The 20,000-nt window shown below is 50.7% G+C and overlaps 1 protein-coding gene across 2 annotated transcripts in view; it reads right to left on the reverse strand.

The window, feature by feature from the left end:
* The window catches only part of ITGA8 (integrin subunit alpha 8), a 93,963-nt gene that overhangs the window by 43,863 nt on the left and 30,100 nt on the right, over positions 1 to 20,000 (reverse strand). For both annotated transcript variants that reach the window (XM_029077802.2, XM_029077801.2), the window contains exons 14-21: positions 17,932 to 17,977; positions 16,167 to 16,274; positions 10,940 to 10,995; positions 10,388 to 10,545; positions 8,973 to 9,110; positions 8,431 to 8,498; positions 6,853 to 7,000; positions 2,009 to 2,101 (exon numbers count right to left, since the gene is read on the reverse strand). In XM_029077802.2, coding sequence (XP_028933635.1) covers positions 2,009 to 2,101; positions 6,853 to 7,000; positions 8,431 to 8,498; positions 8,973 to 9,110; positions 10,388 to 10,545; positions 10,940 to 10,995; positions 16,167 to 16,274; positions 17,932 to 17,977 — 815 coding nt within the window. The remainder of the gene's footprint in view (positions 1 to 2,008; positions 2,102 to 6,852; positions 7,001 to 8,430; positions 8,499 to 8,972; positions 9,111 to 10,387; positions 10,546 to 10,939; positions 10,996 to 16,166; positions 16,275 to 17,931; positions 17,978 to 20,000) is intronic.

A 20,000-nucleotide genomic window follows, 5' to 3' on the forward strand; every position in this document is an offset into this window, starting at 1 on the left:
TTCAGATCTGGAGAGATAGGAAATGAATGTTATTTTCTTCCCAGCGTTCTGAGTGGAAAGTTCCCAGCCCCGAAATCCAAATTTTCCCGGGGAGGGAAAAGAAACAATGCAATCAGGACAACCACGCTGGAGGCTGCCAGGAAGTGCCAGGTTTGAACTACGACTGCCAGGTCAAGGCCGGGCAAAGAGCTTGAACTGAATTTTCTGAGAGCGCTTGGGAGGGTCTTGGGTCTGAACCCCAACCCAAGTGACTCCTTCCTCCCCCCCTGCCATCCTGGTTCCTTCCTTGACTTCCTCTCCCTCATAAATGCAAAACAGCATGTGGCTTTTGGAAAATGATCTTCCTGACACAAAATGAGTTTAAGAGGAGGACAGTCTGGAGTCAGAATGGGCTTTAATAATGCTGGTATTCGTTAAGCGCTTACTCTGTGCAGAGCGCCGTTCTAAGCGCCGGGGGAGAGACAGGGTCATCAGGTTGTCCCTCGTGAGGCTCACGGTCTTAATCTCCATTTTACAGATGAGGGAACTGAGGCACAGAGAAGTTAAGCGACTTGCCCACAGTCACACAGCTGACAAGCGGCAGAGCCGGAATTCGAACCCATGACCTCTGACTCCCAAGCCCGGGCTCTTTCCACCGAGCCACGCTGCTTCCCTGAGCCACTCTGCTTCTCTTTGTCGTACCCCACCACTGGGAACGTCCAGGCCAGAGGCCAGTGGTATTTATTTAGTGCTTACTATGTGCAGAGCACTGTTCTGAGCGCTTGGGAGAGTACGATTCAACAGAGTGGGCGGATAGGTTCCATGATAATAATAATAATAATAATAATAATAATAATAATAATAATGATAAAGGGTATTTGTTAAGCGCTTACTATGTGCCAAGCACTCTTCTAAGCACTGGGGTAGATAAAACAGTGCGTCTCAGTGGAAAGAGCACAGGCTTGGGAGTCAGAGGTCGTGGGTTCGAATGCCCGCTCTGCCACCTGTCAGCTGCGTGACTGTGGGCAAGTCACTTAACTCCTCTGTGCCTCAGTTACCTCAACTGTAAAATGAGGATTAAGACTGTGAGCCCCACCTGGGACAACCTGATAAGCTTGTATCTACCCCAGCGCTTCGAGCAGTGCTTGGCACATAGTAATTGCTTAACAAACGCCATCATTCTTATTATTATTATCAAAAGGTAATCAAGTTGCCCCATGTGGGGCTCACAGTCCTAATCCCCACTCTACAGACGAGGTAACCGAGGTCCAGGGAAGGGAAGTGATTGCCCAAGGTCACACAGCAGACAAATGGCAGAGCCGGGATTAGAACCCAGGTCTTTCAGGCTACCGGGCCCGTCGGGTAGTCACTACACCAAGTTGTTGCTCACTACGCCACACAGCTTCTCCTTACCCAGGAGGAGTTCACACTCTAGAGGAGGGAGTCCGGGAGGCCTGGGTTCAGATGCCGACGATTCCCCCTCGGGGAATCAGCCCCGATCAAACGATGGTATCCGTTGGATGTTTACTGCGCACGGAACCCTGTGCTAAAGGCTGGGGAGGGGCCTTCCTGGAGTTAGCCCTCTTCTCTCCGATGTCCTCTCCCTTCTGCGTGGCCTATGCCCTCGGATCAGTTCCCTTTAAGCACTCGCCAGCCACACCTCCCTCAGCCCCGCAGCGCTTCTGTACGCATCCGCAATTTATTTACATTAATGTCTCTCTCCCGCATATCTACCTACTCTACCGTACTCTCGGAAGCGGTTAGTACAGCGCTCTACACACAGTAAGCACTCAATAAGTACCAGTGATGAACTGATCGATCGACTGAGAGCGCGCTAGAGGAGGAAGACAGGATCCCTACTTGCTGAACCCCTACCGCTCTCGTCCCTCCAAACGTTTCCCGCCTAAACGAGGCATTTGCTCCTGCTGGAGCTTGCGAAGACGCCGAGCGCAAATAGAACCGCTTCCCGTTTGCCCTCCCCTAAAACCCATGGAAATAAAATCGGCGGCTCCACCCGCTTCTCTCTTACGTTGGTTCCGGCCGCCATGGGGTTCCCGAGGTCGCACGCCACCATTCTTGATTCGTTTTCCATCTTGTATTCGCAGCTGAGGATGTGCAGGGCCTGAAGCGGAGAGGACAGCCACTTAGAGGCGTTGGTTCTTTCGGTTATTCAATCGTATTTGTCGAGCGCTTACCGGGTCCATGGGAAGGGTACGATAGAATAATAAGCGGACACATCCCCTGCCCACAAGGAGCTTACGGTCTAGAGGGAGCTCAGAGAGAAACACCGTGCTTCGGGTAGGGAAAGACTCCTTCAGGTGGCTTGGAGACAGAGCTGCTTGGGATGGTCCACCCAGAAGAGGGTCCTCGGGACGCCCATTACTGGGACGGTCAGTGCGGAGAGGGAGATGCATGCGAGAAGAGAAGCAGTGTGGCCTAGAGGTCAGAGCACGATACTGGGAGCCAGAGGACCTGGGTTCCATTCCCAGCTCCGACCCATGCCTGCCGGGCTGCCTCGGATGAATGACTTTAATCGGGTCCTCGGTGTCTTCTTCTGCTAAAAAAAACAGATTAAACACCTCTTCTCCCTCCCTCTTAGAGGGCGAGCCCTGGGTGGGGCGGAGGACTCTGTCTGATCTGATTATCCTGCATCTACCGCAGGCCTGGGTGTGAAGTAAGCGCATAAACGCCGTCATTTCTATTCTTTTTTGCCTTTTTTAGAGCAAAAGCCCAATCCGCATTGCAGGGATTTTGGAAAAGCACTCTCCAGGAAAAAGAATGGCAGCGCCTCTGTGCCGATGCTTGGCTCAGTGAGGCTTCATTGTCGGAAGAATAATGTGCCGAGCTCTCACCCAACCGGAGCTCCGTATTAAACGCTTAGGAGAGGATAGTAGAACAATAAACGGACAATCTCTGCCCACCACGAGCTTACAGTCTAGAGAGAATTGTTGGATCTGTACAGGAGGACAGACAACCACTACAGTGGGGAATCTTGATCCGCCCAGCAACCAAATCTTTGACCACAGAAACGTCATGGAACGCCCTCCTGGGTTTCTTCCTTTCGCCTCGGGAGCCACGAGAGATCCTCGTCTCCGCCACTTATCTGCCGTGTGACCTTGGATAAGACAGTTAACCTCTCTGTTCTTCAGCTACCTCATCTGTAAAACGGGGATTAAGTCAGAGAGCCCCATGTGGGATACAGACCGTTGCCAACCTTCTAGACTGTGAGCCCGTTGTCGGGTAGGGATCGTCTCCATCCGTTGTCAGATTGCATTTTCCAACCGCTCAGTACAGTGCTCTGCACAAAGTAAGCGCTCAATAAATACGATTGAATGATTGAAGCTGATTAACTTGGACCTATCCCAGCATTTAGTACAGTGCCTGGCACACAGCACATAGTAATTCATCATCAGCAGGTCTAAAATCTTCCGTTCCCTTTTAGTGCATTTGATTCAAGTGCGGAGAAGTTCCCTGCTATCTCCTTTCTCCGATACTAACAATTAATAATTCCGGTGTCCGTTAAGCGCTTACTGTGGGTAAAGCACCGTTCTGAATTCTGGGGCAGGTACGAGTTAAACGGGCCGGGCACGGGCCCAGTCCCACATTGGACTCACGGTCTAAGTAGGAGGGAGACCAGGCATCGAATCCCCATTTTACCACTGAGGAAACTGAGGCAAAAGGAAGTACAAATACCGTAAAAAAAGACATCCCGTCCCTTCCATCCTCAAGGCCTCTCACCCTAGGGTGTAGGAGATGCTGTAAACCTGAAGGAACGACGTCTCTTCGGCCAGTGGGCGAGAGGATGGTAGGCCCCCTCTCCTCGGGTGGCTCGTTTCCAGTTCGCTCACCCCCGCGGCATCTTCCCCGGAGAGAACGGGCCGTAACCCAAGGGAAGCACTGAATAGCGGGAAACAGGAAATCTCTTCCACGGGTAAAGGCGACTCGGGGGACGAAGGGCCGAGGCAGCCAGCCCTGTCCCGGAATCGCTCCCAGGCTCCCCCACATCTTATCTTCTTGACTAAACGTCTTCCTGCTGCCCGGGGAGAAAAATGACAGCTCACCCTTTACGTTGGGCTAGAAATAGCAATTTGACTCTTCTGGCATCTACATCAATCAAATGTTGTTTTCCTTCTTGCTTTTCATTGATCTCCCCGCTGTGGTTGGGGTCTGGGAAGAGCAACCGATTGCTCTTAGAGATAACTGGTGAGGCTTCTCTCCTGCCCCCTGAGTGAGGCCCTGGATTCAGCAATGGCTCGGACAGATCAGCGGCTCAGTGGAAAGAGTCCGGGCTTGGGAGTCGGATCGTGGGTTCTGATCCCAACTCCGCCACTCGTCAGCTGTGTGACTTTGGGCAAGTCGCTTAACTTCTCTGTGCCTCAGTTCCCTCATGTGAGCCCCATGGGGGAAGACCTGATTACCTTGAATCCCACCCCCAGCGCTTAGAACGGTGCTTGCCACATAGTTAGTGACTAACAAATGCCATTATTATTATTATTATCAGGTTCTCCAACCTCCAGATTTCTGTTTCCCTGGCACTTTTGGCTTTAAAATTCAGTCTCGATTCCAGTGAATTCCTAGCTGGGGCATTTTCCCCCGTGTTCAGCTGTTCTCAGCCTCACAGAACGGGATCGGATGGATTTTCTGGAATTCCTTTGGTCATCTTACTGGCTAAAATGAACTTTCTTCCTTATTCAATGTGTTATATTGTGCCAGCTCACAGTAACTTCAAACTCTGGTACGCTGGGTTAGACTAGCCCGGATGGGGGGAGGACACGGTGCTTGGATAGCAGAACCGTCTTCCGGTTTCCTAGACAGCGTGCTCGAAGCCGCGGTGGAGACTTGGGAATCGGCATCCCTCAGTCAGAGCTACTGGACGTCCTTGTGGAGTGGGGCAGAAAAGGCACGTCCTGGTACGCTTCCAAAACCCACCAGGTGCCCCCCTAATAAGCAGAGAAATCTGCCATACGCAAATCAACCTATGGAGTGAGACGAAGTTGGTATTTGTTAAGCGCTTACTATGAAGTCCAGCCGAAGATCCGTGAATGGTTGAGAATACGATAAGCATCCGCTGGACCGGTGTTCCCGAGGACCACTTTTCAGAGAGCGTTTATTCATTCAGTCGCATTTAGCCAGTGCTGACTGTGTGCAAAGCACTCTACTAAGCGCTTGGGAGAGTGCAATGGAATAATAAATAGACGCATTCCCTGCCGGCAACGAGCTTCCAAAGGCAACATCAAATTGATAGTGCAGAACACCGTACTAAGTGGAGAGTGTCATCCCTGCTCCCAAGGGGAAGACGGACACTAAATTAGGAGTAGAGGGACCCCCACAGAATAATAATAATAATGATGATGGTATCTGTTAAGCGCTATGTGCCAAGCACTGTTCCAAGCACTAGGATAGGTACGAGGTTAAATGCTGTCTGAACTGCACATTTAGGCTAGAATCGAACCCGCTGTGTTTTTTTCCTCGGCCAACAGAAGTACTAAGTCCATCCTTATGGAGTAGATATGACTGAGTGGACGTCCAGAACAAGACGGCTTTAAAACGCGTGCACAGACCAGGGTGAGCCTTCCTTCAGCTATGGCTGCTTACATCTTGGATGAAGTAGCCACTGGGCTACAATCCCACCGGGCAAGCTTGTGTGCGAGTGAGTGTGCGTTTGTGGTGTTTGTCAGCAGAGAGGGCTAGCACAAAAAAGAGAGGAAGTCAGAGAGAGAGATTAGAGCCAGAGTGGAAAATAGCTTTTTTCTAACTCTATGTCGGTCAATGAATCAAGTGAGAGCTTACTGTGTGCAAAGCACTGTGCTCAGCTCTTGGGAGAGTTCTGTACAAAAGAGTTCCCCGCCCGCAAGAAGCTTGCAGTCAAGTGGAGGAGCTAACATCATTCAATAGTATTTATTGAACGTTTACCTTACTCTGTGCAGGGTAGACTTGCTCCCTGCCTGTAATGAGCTTACAGCCTGACATATATCTTCGTTTCCCCAAAAACGGTTGAGACCATTTCAATTTTCCCAGTGTCCTCTCGGGGATTCTTGCTTTCCCGTTAAGCCCGTGACGATCCCTCTATCCGTCCTTCTGGGTCTTCCAGTGCCAAGCTTGGGCCCGGGGATAAGGGAAGAGCCGTTCCCTCTTAAAAGGCAAATATCCTCGGCTGATCTCCCAGGACCTCCCCGGGCCTGGAACGGGGGTCCTCCAGCTCCCCGGGCTGGGCACGGACACCAAGCAGGCTGGCTCCAGGTGGGAAAAAAAACATGAACTCCCGGGCTTTCTCCCAACTGGGTGCTGAGTCCCCTCAGAACACCACGAGGAGACCGTGTCCACCACCCATCGGAATCTCCAAGGAACTCCTTGGCCAGGGATTCCGCATCCACGGGCCACGATTCCGTCTCTCCCATCTTGCCTGGCTCCCCTCCCCGCCGCCCCAGGAGGGGACCTCTGATCGGTGGGTTCAGGGACTGGTCTTGGCCAGGGGGATGCTCCTTGACCCACTGGTCATTCGGAGACCCACTTCCTAGCTGAACGCACGTGACTCGTGAAGTGAGAGAGAAAGCAGCGATACCCAGACTGTGGCCTTCGGTGGTCCCAAGCCCCACCGAGGGTACGATGGGCCTCCACAACCCGCTCTTTCCCGAGCACGAGACCCACTTCCTGTCCGTAAGGCAGGGCCTTCAGCTCTAGGCTATTCAACCCGGCGTGGGTCGCCGAGCGGCCTCGATTCCATTGCTCCTCCTGGAGGTGTTTTCTCGGTCTGTGCTGATTTCAGTCACCCCCATCCACGTAACTATCGCTCCAAGATCTAGGGGCCACAGCGGATCGTCCCGGCAGGTACGACTGAGGACTTGGGCGTCACGGAGGCCTCGACGAAATTACCTTGTTGTTCCGCTCAATTCCAATATAATCCGCCTCCTCAGGGATCAGCACGTGGAGCTCAGCCTCGTAAGCCCCTTCCCCCCGGTTCCTTGGGTTGATGATGAGCGTCAGGTGGTTTTCGTCTCCGATGACCAACTGGGACCTGTCCCTGCAACACAGGGGCGAGGGGACGGGGTGAGACCAAGCCAACGGACTGACCGGACGGCGAGGAGCAGGGAGGGTGGTCTGGGGAGAGACGGGGTTGAGGGTCAGTGCCGGAGCATGGCCTAGTGATTAGAGCCTGGGCCTGGGCGTCGGAGGACCAGGGTTCTAATTCCAGCCTCCAGCCCCTGTCTGCTGTGTGATCTTGGGCAAGTCGCTTAACTTCTCTGTGCCTCAGTTGTCTCATCTGAAAAATGAGGATTACGATTGTGAGCCCCACGTGGGACAGGGAACGTGTCCTCCCCGATTTGCTCGTATCCACCCCAACGCTTAGTACAGCGCCTGGTGCATTGTAAGTGCTTAATAAATACCACCGCTGTCGTCATCGGGTCTAAAAGCTTCCACTCCCTTTTAGTGCATCTGATTCAAGTGTGGATAAACCCCCTGCTTCCTCCTTTCTCCAATAATAATAATTAGTATTATTAGTAATGATGATTAATATTATCATCATTAATAGCAATCTGGTGTTCGTTAAATGCATAGTATGTGTTTAGCTCTGTTCCAAACTCTGGGGCTCATATCTGTTCAACAGTCCCTGTCCTACATGGGACTCACAGTCTAAGGAGGAGGGAGGCCAGGTATTGAATCCCCATTTTACAGTTGAGGAAACTGAGGCATAGGGCGGTCAGGTGACTTGTCCAAGTTCACACGGCAGGTGAGTGGTGGAGACAGTCTTCTGAGTCCTACGTCCATGCTGATCGAACGCACATCACTCCACCACCTTCTAATAATAATAATAATGTTGGTATTTATTAAGCGCTTACTATGTGCCGAGCACTGTTCTAAGCGCTGGGGTAGACACAGGGGAATCGGGTTGTCCCACGTGGGGCTCACAGTCTTAATCCCCATTTTACAGATGAGGGAACTGAGGCACAGAGAAGTTAAGTGACTTGCCCACAGTCACACAGCCGACAAGTGGAAGAGCTGGGATTCGAACTCATGAGCCCTGACTCCAAAGCCCGTGCTCTTTCCACTGAGCCACGCTGCTTCCAGTGAAAACCAGACACAAACTACCTTTCTGCATTATTCTTCCAATCCAACCGGAAAAGACATCTTTATCCTTTACTAGTCCCGGAGAGAGCACTGAGATCGGAGCCCTTTTGGTCTCCTTTTGTCACCCAATCCCTGAGCGACAGCCTTCCCTCCAGAGACTGCAGCCCGAAAAGGGGTTATCGTCTCGTTCTTGGCCAGGTCAGATACCATGAGAAAAACCGAGGAGGAGGATGACATTCGACACCGACACTGTTCCAGCTTAAAGCTGACCCGACCCCGAAACGTTCCAGGCAGGATATTTGTAAGCGGTTGCCATCTTCGGAGACGTCGTGAGCGAACGCCCGTGTTCTATCAGGTATCGTGGAAGAGTTTATTTTAACTTACGGTCGGGCCGAAAGTTTCAAATCAGGAATGCACACGTTGTCCTCTCCACACTCCACCAGGATGTGAGCCTGTATTGTTCGAAACAAGCGTCAGGGTGGGGAAACCCGAATCCCACCTAGCCATGCCTCAAATTAAAGGATGGTGTGTCTCACCTCTCGGCTCCCCCTTCCCCCATTCCCTCCCCTAAGCTTCCAGGAATGGACCGACGCAGGTCCTCGGCCACCCTTTCCAATCCGATCCGAAGTCACTCTTAACTGCCGAGGTCTTGACGGGGCACGAGGGATCTCAGTGGGGATTGCGTCTGCCCGACCGCATTTTGAACGAATTAAATGTCGGTCGCACAAAGGGAAGGGCCTGCTTCTGAAAGCGGGACCGCGCAGCGTTCCAAGAAACACGTCAGAAGAAGTTTCAAACTGTTTCCGCGTTCGCACGCGGGAACTAAAATACGAAGGGTTGCTTTCGGCCTCAAAGTCACAGGAGAGCAGCTTCAGATGCTCGGGGAAGCTGAGGTTATCGGCTGGGTCCCGGGATCGAGGACCGACCTGTTCCTTCACCACCGTCGGCCGGTAGTAGTTCAGAATCGGTTTCACCGCGAGGCCTTCCGCGGGCGAGGACTCGTCCAAACTGTAGTTGAGGCTGATGTGGATCGGAGACAATTTATCTCGGAACTCCGTTTCATCCTGTGGAAGAGAATTCCCCCAGACGGTGTCTCCAGGCGGTTGCGAGGCATTAATTGAAAAGGAAGCCGAACGGGGGAATCGACCCCGTGACGAGCGGATGGAAATTGGAGGATTCGGATGGCGGGTGACTCGCCGCGGACCGGGAACGTGTCTACCCACTGTTGACCCCTACGCTCCCGAGTGCTTCGTACAGTGCTTTGCACATAGTAAGCACTCGATAAATAAATCCTGGAGGGTTACTTGTGCACACCCTGACCCTCCTGTCCCAGAACCTCCTCTATCTCTGCCACGACACCGGGTTGCGGTGCCTTTTGGAGAGCGGCCTGCCTGTATTTGCGGGCATGTGGACCTGCCTCTCGACCGTAAGCTCCTCGTGGTCAGGGAACACGCCTAGCGACTCGGTTCTACTGTACTCTTCCAAGCACCTAGTACAGTGCTCTGCACACGGTAAGTGTTCGATAAATACCACCGGATCGATTCCTGAAGGGCAGGCCAATATGCCGTTACTGTTTTCTAATCCCGGCTCTGCCGCTTGTCTGCTGGGTGACCTTTGGCAAGTCACTTAACTTTCCTGTGCCTCAGTTAGTTCATCTGTGAAATGGGGATTAAGACGGCGAGCCCCATTTGGGACATGGACTGTGTCCAACCTGGTTAGCTTCTAACTACCCCAGAGCCTAGCACGGTGACTGGAACGCCCTCCCTCTTCAAATCTGACAATTACTCTCCCCCTCGTCGAAACCTTATTGAAGGCCTTCCCTGATTAAGCCTCTCCTTTCCCCCTCTCCCACTCCCTTCTGCGTCCCCCTGACTTGCTCCCTTTATTCATCCCCCGTCCCAGCCCCGCAGCGCTCACGTACGTATCTGTAATTTATTCATATTGGTGCCTGTCTCTCCCTCTAGGCCGTGAACTCGTTGCAGGCAGGGAATGTAACGGTTTATTGTCGTATCGTACTCTCCCGAGCGTTTAGTGCAGTGCTCTGAACACTGTAAGTGCTCAATAAATACAATTGAATGAATGAATGAACATGGTACCATAAAACAAGTACCATTGAAAAAAGACTTTCAAACCTACAGGGTAATTTGGAGGGAAATTAACCGGGAGGGAAGTCTCTGGGCGAGGGAGTCTCGGGGAATCTGAGCACCCGGCCAGTGTGGAAACATTTCCAGGAACTCCGCCAGCCGAGCAGCGAGGCAGGGAATTGCAGCTGGAATTCCCAGCCGTGTGTCCTGTGTGGCTCCTGACCCCCAGAGAGCAGAAAAGCATTTGGAGGACTTACCCTTAGGTAAACAGTGAAGTCCTGACACCGGGGGGATTTCTGTCCACTGGGGACCATCAGAGAGAAGATAAGCTGAGATTGATGGGATTCAAGGAAGAGGATTCTTCTCACAGCTCCTTGCAGCTTCAAGGCGTCTAGCTGGACTTCAGCCCGCAGAGCTGCGGGGAAAAGCCGATTAAATGCTTTTCGGGAGAAGAAATTCCATCAACAAGGCACCCACAGAAAAGTCATCACTAAATGGTATTCAGTTGCTTTCTCCCAAATCCTTTCTCACGGGCCCAATCAAAACAGTCACCCAGGAGATGGTCCAATTCATAGTTTCCCTGGGCGAACCCTACTTCAAAATGACAATTTTTCACAAAAACTGGGGAACATAATCCCACCTGCCATAATTCGGTCTGATCTCATCAAACAGTGTTCTGAGCCAATTTTAAAGCTCAACTCAATACACAAAATTTAACTCCAGAATTCCTTCAGGAAATAGTTTTTCTCTAAATAAATCCCTATTTAAATAAATGACTTGTAGAAATGTACGGATGAAAGGAGGCTTACCGACAAAATCTGGAAGACTTCGGCCTGCTACGGACCCACAGACTTTTACAGTCAGGCTATTGAAAAAAACACAACAGCCTATTATTTAGAGATTGAACATGGAAATAAATTGCAACCCTTTGCGATGCCCCTTCTCTCTCTTGTCCTTTTCTCTCCTTATTCTTTTTTTCTTTTTTATTTAATGGCATTTGTTCAGCACTTACTATGTGCCAGGCACTGTACTGAGCACCTGGGGTCGATATTAGCTAATCAGGCTGGACACAGTTCAGGTCCCAAAAGAGGCTCACAGTCTAAATAGGAAGGAAGAAGATTAAATACACCTTATAGGCACAGAGAAGTTAAGTGACTTTCCCAAGGTCCCACAGCAGACAATCTATCAGTCATACTTATGGAACGCTTCCTGTGTGCAGAACACTGTACTGAGAGCTTGGGAGAGTGTAATAAAAGAACTGGAAGACACATTCGCTGTCCTCTAGATTGTAAGCTCAATATGGGCGGGGGTGTCTGTTATATTGTTATAATTTACTCTCCCAAGTGCTTAGTACAGTGTTCTGCACAGAGTAGCGCTCAATAAATACGAATGACCAACTGATTGTCTGCCCACAGTGAGCTTACAATCTAAAGGGAAGTGGAGGAATCAGCATTAGAACCCAGGTCCTTTGACTCCCGGGCCCGTGTTCTTTCCATGAGGCCGCACTGCTTCTCCACGTCTTTCCCCTCTCTTTCCCCTTCCCCCTTTCTCTCTCCTTCGGAGAAAAATCCAGGAAAGTGTTCACAGTCCCGCAGCTGCGCAGGTTCAGAGCAGAGGCGGTGGCCACCCATTAGATTTTAAAGGAAACCGATTAATTAGCTACTTCCTGGAGATCTGGGAGTTACGGATTCCGGTATAATGGTAAACTCCTCACGGGCAGGGATCATACTATACTTTTCCCAGCCCGTAGTTCAGCTCTCTGCCCACAGTAAGCGCTCAATAAATATCATTCGTTGATCCATTACAACAAACTCAATCGATCAGTCAACCAAAAAACCGTACCGAGTACAGAGCACTGTACCAAGTCGTTGGAAAAGCACAAACGAGTGAGTGGATCTTCCAGAAGATTCCAGGAACACTTCACAAATAATATTTGTTAAGCAAATAATTATTCGTCCAGGAGCTTCCAGGAGCCCTACTAAAATGCAGCTCTTCCAACAGACCTTTTCTGATAAGCTTTCATGCATTATAAATTCTTTATTTACATTAATGTGGGTCTCCCTCTCTGGACCGTAAGCTCACTGTGGGCAGGGAACGTGTTCATCAACTCTCTTGTATTGAACTCTCCCAAGTTCTTAGCATGATGCTCAGCACACAGTAAGCGCTCAGTAAATAAGGAGGGTAGTGATCTGACAGATGAGAAGCCGGAGAAAATCAGCTAGGAAGGAAGGCGGGAGCGAAGGGGTCGACTATAAGAGAGAATTAAGAAAATTAGGCTTAGGGAGAAGGTTAGTTTGAGAGGAAGAGAGCGGGTGGGCCGGGTTGTAGTAGGGGAGGAGTGAGGATAAGTAGGGGGAGAGAGCTGAATGAGGGTCTTAAATCTGATGATGAGGAATCTCTCCCTGACCCTTTAGTGGACGGGCAATCACAGGAGGGTTTAGAGGAGTGGGGAGACGTACGTCTGTCCACTTTCTCACCAGGTCGCGGCTTTTCGGGAAGAAAAAAATCTGTGCTCAGACTATTCAAAATCAGTAAATCACCTCTAAGTCTTCATTACATCCTGATTGTGTATCAGCATCCGGTGACACACAGCATGAAAATACACCACTTGTGGGATTCATGAGATTCCCAGGACCCCAATCTGTGTCTTGGGCAGGGTGAGTTCTTTCCCAGCCTTAATACAATTATATGCGTTTCTTCCAATTCCCCAAACATTTCACCCATTCGGATCCCCTTCCGGCTTTGCCCGGGATCTCCAGGGTGGAGGGATCTGGGGGTTGGGGTCTGCAGGACCAGGGAGCAGTTCAGGGCAGAAAATCTCTCTCCCCCAAGGGTATGGCCATTTTGTTTCACTCACTTTATTGCTCTCCAGTTTAAAACTGGGAGCTTCTTCCTAGCGGGGCCGCTGCTAACACTCCGGGAAAAGCGAATTTTTCATTTCATTTCCCCGCTGGCCAGGGTGCCTCGGCCGCTCCCCCTCCCCACTCCAATCTGCACCCCCCCGTTCTCCTCGGCTGCCTGGGGTATTCATTCATTCGATCGTATTTATCGAGCGCTTACTGTGTGCAGAGCACTGTACTAAGCGTTGGGAGAGTACAATACAGCAATAAACAGACCTCCTGTCAGTGCCCCCATAGCTGAACCCGGCCATCCTGGCACTAAGCAGGGGAATTTCCGGCATCGTGTTTCCTGCCAATCAACCAATCAGTCAATTGTATTTACTGAGCACTTACTATGTGAAGAGCACTGTACTAAGCGCTTGGGAGGGTACAATCCAGAAACTTTCATGCACAGTTGAAGATGGGCCAATTAGTTATGAGGTGTGGGAAAGGTCATATCCTCTGCTGCTTCTGTCTAGGATATGGAGGCTCCTTATCCACTTATTCCCTCCTCCTCCTCCTCCTCCTCCTCTTTTCTTTCTTCATATACCTTTTCAACCAACCAATCAATCAATCAGTGGGACTTATTGAACTCTTTTCCCTCTCCTTTATTGTTTTATTTCTTTCCTCCCTCTCTTATTCCCAGTTTCCTTTTCTATCTTTCCCCCTTTCCAACACCCCTCCCATTTTCTATCCCTAACCACTCACTAAATTGGACTTGCTGGGAAAACCCGCATACGAAAGAGGGTGGAAACATTAATTCGTTCATTTCATTCATTCGATCGTATTTAATGAGTGCTTACCGTGGGCAGGTCACTGTACTGAGCGCTTGGGAGACGACAATATACTAATAAGCAGACACATTCCCTGCTAACACCCAAATTACAATCTGAAGCGGGAGACAGACGTTAATATAAATGAATTACAGGCATGTTTATAAGTGCTGCGGGGTTGGAAGGGAGGAGAGCAGAGTTTGAAAGGGGAAAGGGCACAGTATTTACTACAGCGCTTCATATAATATTTCACACATAGAAGGTACTTATCAAATATCACAGTTACTGTTAAGATTATTAATTATTAATTGGTTAAAACCTTCAAAAAGAACCCAGGCCACTGAGACCTGGAACAGAATGCTGAACACTGAGACGTTTCACATCTGTTGCCCATATAATAATAATGATGCTAAAAATAATAATAATAATGATATTTGTTAAGCACTCACTAGGTATCAAACACTGTTCCAAGCCCCGGGGTAGATACAAGATAATCAGGTCATACATAGGCCCTGGGGCTCACAGTCTAAGCAGGAGAGAAAACAGGTAGCGAATCCCCATTTTACAGAAGAGGAAACTGAGGCCTAGAGGAATTAAGTGACTCACCCAAGGTCACACAGCAGCCAGGATTCGATTAAATTCCTGGCAAACAGTTACCATCCTGCCTCCTCCGTGTTTTAGTTCACTGATCGAGAAGAACAATTCATTTCGATATTGGATTGCTAATCCAGTTTGGCAGAGTTCTTCAACTTTTTGGATTCAAAGTGGTTCTTTTTATTGCACTCACGTCAAAAAAATGGCAGTCGGAGACACGTTCTCCAAGCTGCACAGCTGGCTAGAAGATTCAGAGCCTCATACCACGGGACTGAGGATTATGTGCCTCTATCAATTTTCCTAATTGTTTTCAGATGGAAGATACAAGGTTATATCAACTCCGGAGAAAAATTACAGCAAAGAGAATCAGCAGCTGCACTTCAACCACTTTGGCAGATTGAGCCGTCTATCTAGAACCTGGACAAAATCCCCGAGGAGAGATGTTTTAGGTTGAACCAAATGAATAGGTCGGGGATCCCCCAGGCTTCTCCCAGAAATCGGGAGCGACGGTCATTGAGAACGTCCACTCTGGGCCTCCCTTCCCGGCCTCCCCGGAAGAGAAAGGGGATCCCGTCACCCAAGACCTGGGTCCTTGGCCCTGCCTAACTAGTCCACTGGAAGCCGGAGGCCCAAGACTTGGCTGGGTGCCAGGATGGAGGAGCGGGAAGGGTTTCTAAATCAGTCAGCCAGTGAGTCAATCGTATTTATTTGTGTGGAATGCACTGTACTAGTCGGGAGAGTACAATACGATAGCCAGACGTATTCCCTGCCCACAACAAGCTCACAGTCTAGAGGGGGCGGTAGATGTTAATATGAATAAAAAATAAATTACAGATATGAACAGAGTGCCGTGGGGCTGGGGGACGGGGGTGGTGATTAAAGGGAGCAAGTTAGGGTGATGCAGAAGGGAATGGGAGAAGAGGAAAGGAGGGCTTAGTCAGGGAAGGCCTTTTAGAGAAGGTGTGCCTTCAATCTGGCTTGGAAGGGGAGGGTAATAATTGTCAGATCTAAGGAAGGAGGGCATTCCAGGCTAGAGGTAAGACGTGGCTGAGAGGTCGGCGTGAGATAGACGAGACGGAGGCTCAGGGAAAAGGTTGGCCACAGAGGAGTGAGGTGGGCGGGCTGGGTTGGAGTAGGGGAGTAGCGAGGTGAGGTGGGAGGGGGTCGAGGTGATTGAGGGCTTTAACACAAACACACACCCGGACTGGTAGGGCAGGTCCAGTGGGGCAGAGTGGGAGGAGAGGGGCCCACAACGACCCAAGGGGTAGGGCTTCTCCGGGAGAGACGGTTGTAAGCCATTTTATCACTCTGCCTTTCCCCGTCCAAGCTTCCCCCCCGACAGCCCCAGTGAGACCAGCACAACATAGCTCAGCAGTGAGCAAAGCATTTCTCATTTCAACTCAGAGCAGCTGAAAGTCAGCTCTCTGAGGAGGCCCCAGGAGCAATCAATTGCATTTATTGAGCACTTAGCGTGTGCAGAGCACTTACTAAGCACTTGGGAGAGTACAGTCTAACAATAAACGGACACATTCCCTGCTCACAACGATCCTACAGTCTAGAGGGCAGTGGAAGTCCCCCAGGATGGACTGATGGGACGGCACCAAAATGCCAATGCAGAATGGCTCCGCTTTCCGATCACCAGTGGGCTTCAGTGGGTGCGAAATAGTTGGACTTCGAGCTTTAGTCGGACAACCGGAGGGGTTGGCAGTGCCCGACCTTGCCCGGCGAGGCTCTGAGGGAGTCAGTGCCCCTCCGGCATTGGGAAATAAAGGATTGAAGCAGTAACTTACCAAGCCACGGGGGTCCCCGAGCCCGGGAGCTGGCAGCTCTGGTTTTCGGGGTTAATGATTCTTGGCTGAAGCAGGAGCTGGGCACTCACCGTCACCACAGGCCTGGCTCTGGGCAAGAAAAGGAGTCCAGTTTCAGTTCCCGGCGAAACGTACCAAGCTACAAATCTAGAACGGGGTGGGGGGGGGGGGGGGCTATTTTCCAGTTCTATACTGGGAAGTCTGGTCGTCAGCTGGTCTGCCCTCTATCGAGTACGTATATGGCAGCATTAGCCTTTGTATTTTCAGTGACCAGTCTCCCTCTGCCTCAGCTCCTGCTACTGAGTTTTAGGGTTCAAAAGCGATGGCCATGTTAGCACAGACCGGGGGGGGGGATGACAGAATGACTCCGGAGCGAGGAAAGGGGTTGGGAATTCCTCACGGAGAAATGCTCTAGGGTCTGACTGACTCCAGGTATTTCTCCAAATCTTCCGCAACATCCTCCTCACGTTCACTGCTATCCCAGCCCGGCATAGGTGATTTCTTCCCCATCTCGGTGTCTAATAATAATAATAATAATGATGGTATTTGTTAAGCGCTTACTATGTGCCAAGCACTGTTCTAAGCACTGGGGTAGATACAAAGTAATCAGGTTGTCCCGTGGGGGGCTCAGAGTCTTAGTCCCCACTTTTACAGATGAGGTAACTGAGGCACAGAGAGGTTAAGTGACTTGCCCAGAGTCACCCAGCTGACAAGTAGCGGAGTCGGGATTAGAACCCACGACCTCTGACTCCCAAGCCCGGGCTCCTTCCACTGAGCCACGCTGCTTCTGGGTTTTCAAGGTCGGATGTTTTCAAGGGCCACTGGTGGCCAACCTATCTAGAACTGAGCCCAGACGGTGGGCTCTGCTGGAGGGACCAGCCTCTTCTTCAGGTATTGGTCTCAAGGGCCAAGACTACACCCCAGTGCTTAGTACAGTGGCTGGCACAAAGAAAGCACTTAATAAATAACGCAGTTAATTATTATTATTATTATGACTCTCCCGCTGTTTCCTCTCTCCCACCATCAGATGTGTCACCGCCGCTCTCAGGGACGAGAGAGGCTGCGGGTGTTGACTCCCACTTGGTCCCGCTCCTCTGGAAAGTGACCTCTGGGAAGCAGGTTCCAGAGCAGGTTTTTGCTTGGAGCCCTGGCTCCTCGTGGATAGAGCATGGGAGTCACAGGACACGGGTTCCAATCCTGGCTCTGCCACTTGTCTGCTGTGTGACTTCGGGCTTTTCTGTGCCTCGCTTTCCTCATCTGTTAAGACTGGGAACCCTATGTAGGTCAGGGGCGGTTTCCAACCTGATTATCTCGTCTCCACCCCAGTGCTTAGTACAGTGCCTGGAACACAGTAAGCGTTTAACAAATACCACGATTACTATAATAATTATGGTACTTGTTAAGCTTTTGCTACGTACCAAGCACTGTTCTAAGTGCTGGGGTAGATGCAAGGTAATCAGGTTGTCCCGTGTGAGAGTCACAGTCTTAATCCCCATTTTATCATTACTAAGTGCTGTCTCCGGGCCCTTGGTTAGCCTCTTGATGGGAGAAAGCGGGAGAGAGCGGGAGGGGAGGGCGAGGCACAGATAGCAAAAGGAGGGCACGGAAAACCGCTTTTTCATTAAAGACTAAGTTTCCAAATGAGAGTGAGGGAGCCGAATGAAACTGGGAGAACATGACCCCGGGAATGCTAATCTAGCCCAACGGGGCGCAGCCTGCCGAAATGCACACATCGCCGGTCACGTACCTGTAAACCACCACTTTTCCAGCCCCAAACGCTCCCACGATTAGATCTGGAAAAAAAAAGCCACCACATCATTCTGCTAAGTACCAAGCCCACACACATTCCTCCTCTCACCCCGTTCCAACGGTTCTCTAAAATTTTGACTCTAGATGAACCCCTCGAAGGACAGGGTCTGTGTCTAATTCCCACCCGGGGGAATCTTTCCCAGCATTTGGCAAAGGGTCCTGCACACAGTAAGCGTTTAATAAACACTATCACTATTACAGAGGGAACCGGAAAAGAGACACTACAGAGACTCAGGGACTAAGACTTTGGGGATAAATTGGGATAAACCCAACCCAACATAACAGTGAGCCCGTGTGGAACGATGGCCTGTATCTCTGAGCTACGAAACAAGGATATAGCTTATTCATGCTGGAGTTCTGGGTGCCTTACTCCATGCTAGCTGGCTGCTCAATAATAATAATAGTGATAATAATGCTAACAGTACTTGTTAAGTGATAACTATGTACCAGGTACTTTATTAAGCTCTGACATGGATACAAGATAATCAGGTTGGACACATTCCCTGTCCAACATGGGGCTCGCAGTCTCAATCCCCATTTTACCGATGAGGAAACTGAGGCATAGAGGAGTGAAGTGGCTTGCCCGAGGTCCCACAGCAGACAAGTGGCAGAGCCAGGATTAGAACCCAGGTCCTCTGACTCCCAGGCCGTGCTCTTAACCCCACTTCTCCCAACACTGATTCGGTGTTGAACGTCCGCTACGAACCTTGTCGTGTCAAAGAAAAAAATAGTTGGCAGCTTGACCGCCCCAAGGTATTTATAGTGTCGGCACAGAGGTCCGACTGGAAAACAGCACAGTTCCTGGAGAAACCCAAGAGCAGATTCTCCCTTCAGCCCCGCACCCTCCGCTCAGCTGTGGGAGATGGGGGAGAATCGGGAGGTTCGTAGGGAGCCAAGGAGGATGATGAAAGTAGAATAGCAGAGGAGACGCTAGCAGTCTCACTCGTTCAGGGATCCGATCCACCCTTTCATCTAAAAGCGGTATTTATCGAATGCCCGCGGTGTCCAAACCTTTAATAACAAGAACTGTGGTGTGTTAGGGTCTCACTTTGGGCCTAGTATTGTATTAAGCGCTGGAAAAGATTCATATGATCAGAGAAAACACAATCCTCCCGTCCACGTGGGACTTAAAGGCTAAGTAGGAGGGAGAAGAGGTAATGAATCATCATTTTATAGATGAAGAAACTGAGCCACAGAGATGCTAAGTGACATGTCCAAGGTCTCACAGCGGAAGAGTGGGGGAGGCAGGATTAGAACCCAGGTCCTCCAACTCCCAGGCTAGTGCTTTTTCCACTAGGTCATGTAGCTTTTCTACTAGTCCGTATCCACTGAAACGGGCAACTCGAGCGATGTCTGGAGCAGGAGACCTCCTTTTAATTTCCAACACCACGGCAAAGAAACACCCCTCTCAACCAGATGGGAAAGCTCAGTTTCCAGGCAGGCCTGGGCAAGAAATCCCAGGCCATTTGGGGGGAAATTCGTGTGGCACCCAAGGGTGGCACCTCTGCCCCTCCCCACATGGTTTCTCCTTGTCCTGACGAGAGAATGCCCGGAGCACTGGCAACCTCACTGCCAAAGCCAGACCGATGCCCGGGCTCGTCGAGGACCCTGTCAGTGCCCCAGGAACTGTACCACTCATTAAGAGGTCACTAAATGCCAAGCACTGCGCTAAGATTCGAGATGATCGGGTCAGACGCAGTCTCTTTTCCACAAGGAGCTTGCAGGGATACAAGATATTGAATCCCCATGTTATGTGGAGGAAACTGAGGCGCAGAGGGGTTAAGTGATCTGCCCAAGGTCACACAGCGGACAGGTGACGGTGTGGGTCCTCTGAGTCAAAGGCCTGTGCTCTTTCCACCGGGCCACGGTGTTCTAGGCCTGCAGAGGGTCTTATTAGGCGGGAGGCGCCGAGGGGGAGGTAGAACAGGCTGACTCAAAGTGCTGGGACCTTCCTTAGTGTTCTGGTGAGGTGAAGGGGGACGAAAAGGACAGAAGATGCCCAGGATT

The sequence above is a fragment of the Ornithorhynchus anatinus genome, chromosome 13, assembly GCF_004115215.2.
Source record: "Ornithorhynchus anatinus isolate Pmale09 chromosome 13, mOrnAna1.pri.v4, whole genome shotgun sequence".
In the NCBI taxonomy this organism is placed as follows: Eukaryota; Metazoa; Chordata; class Mammalia; order Monotremata; family Ornithorhynchidae; genus Ornithorhynchus; species Ornithorhynchus anatinus.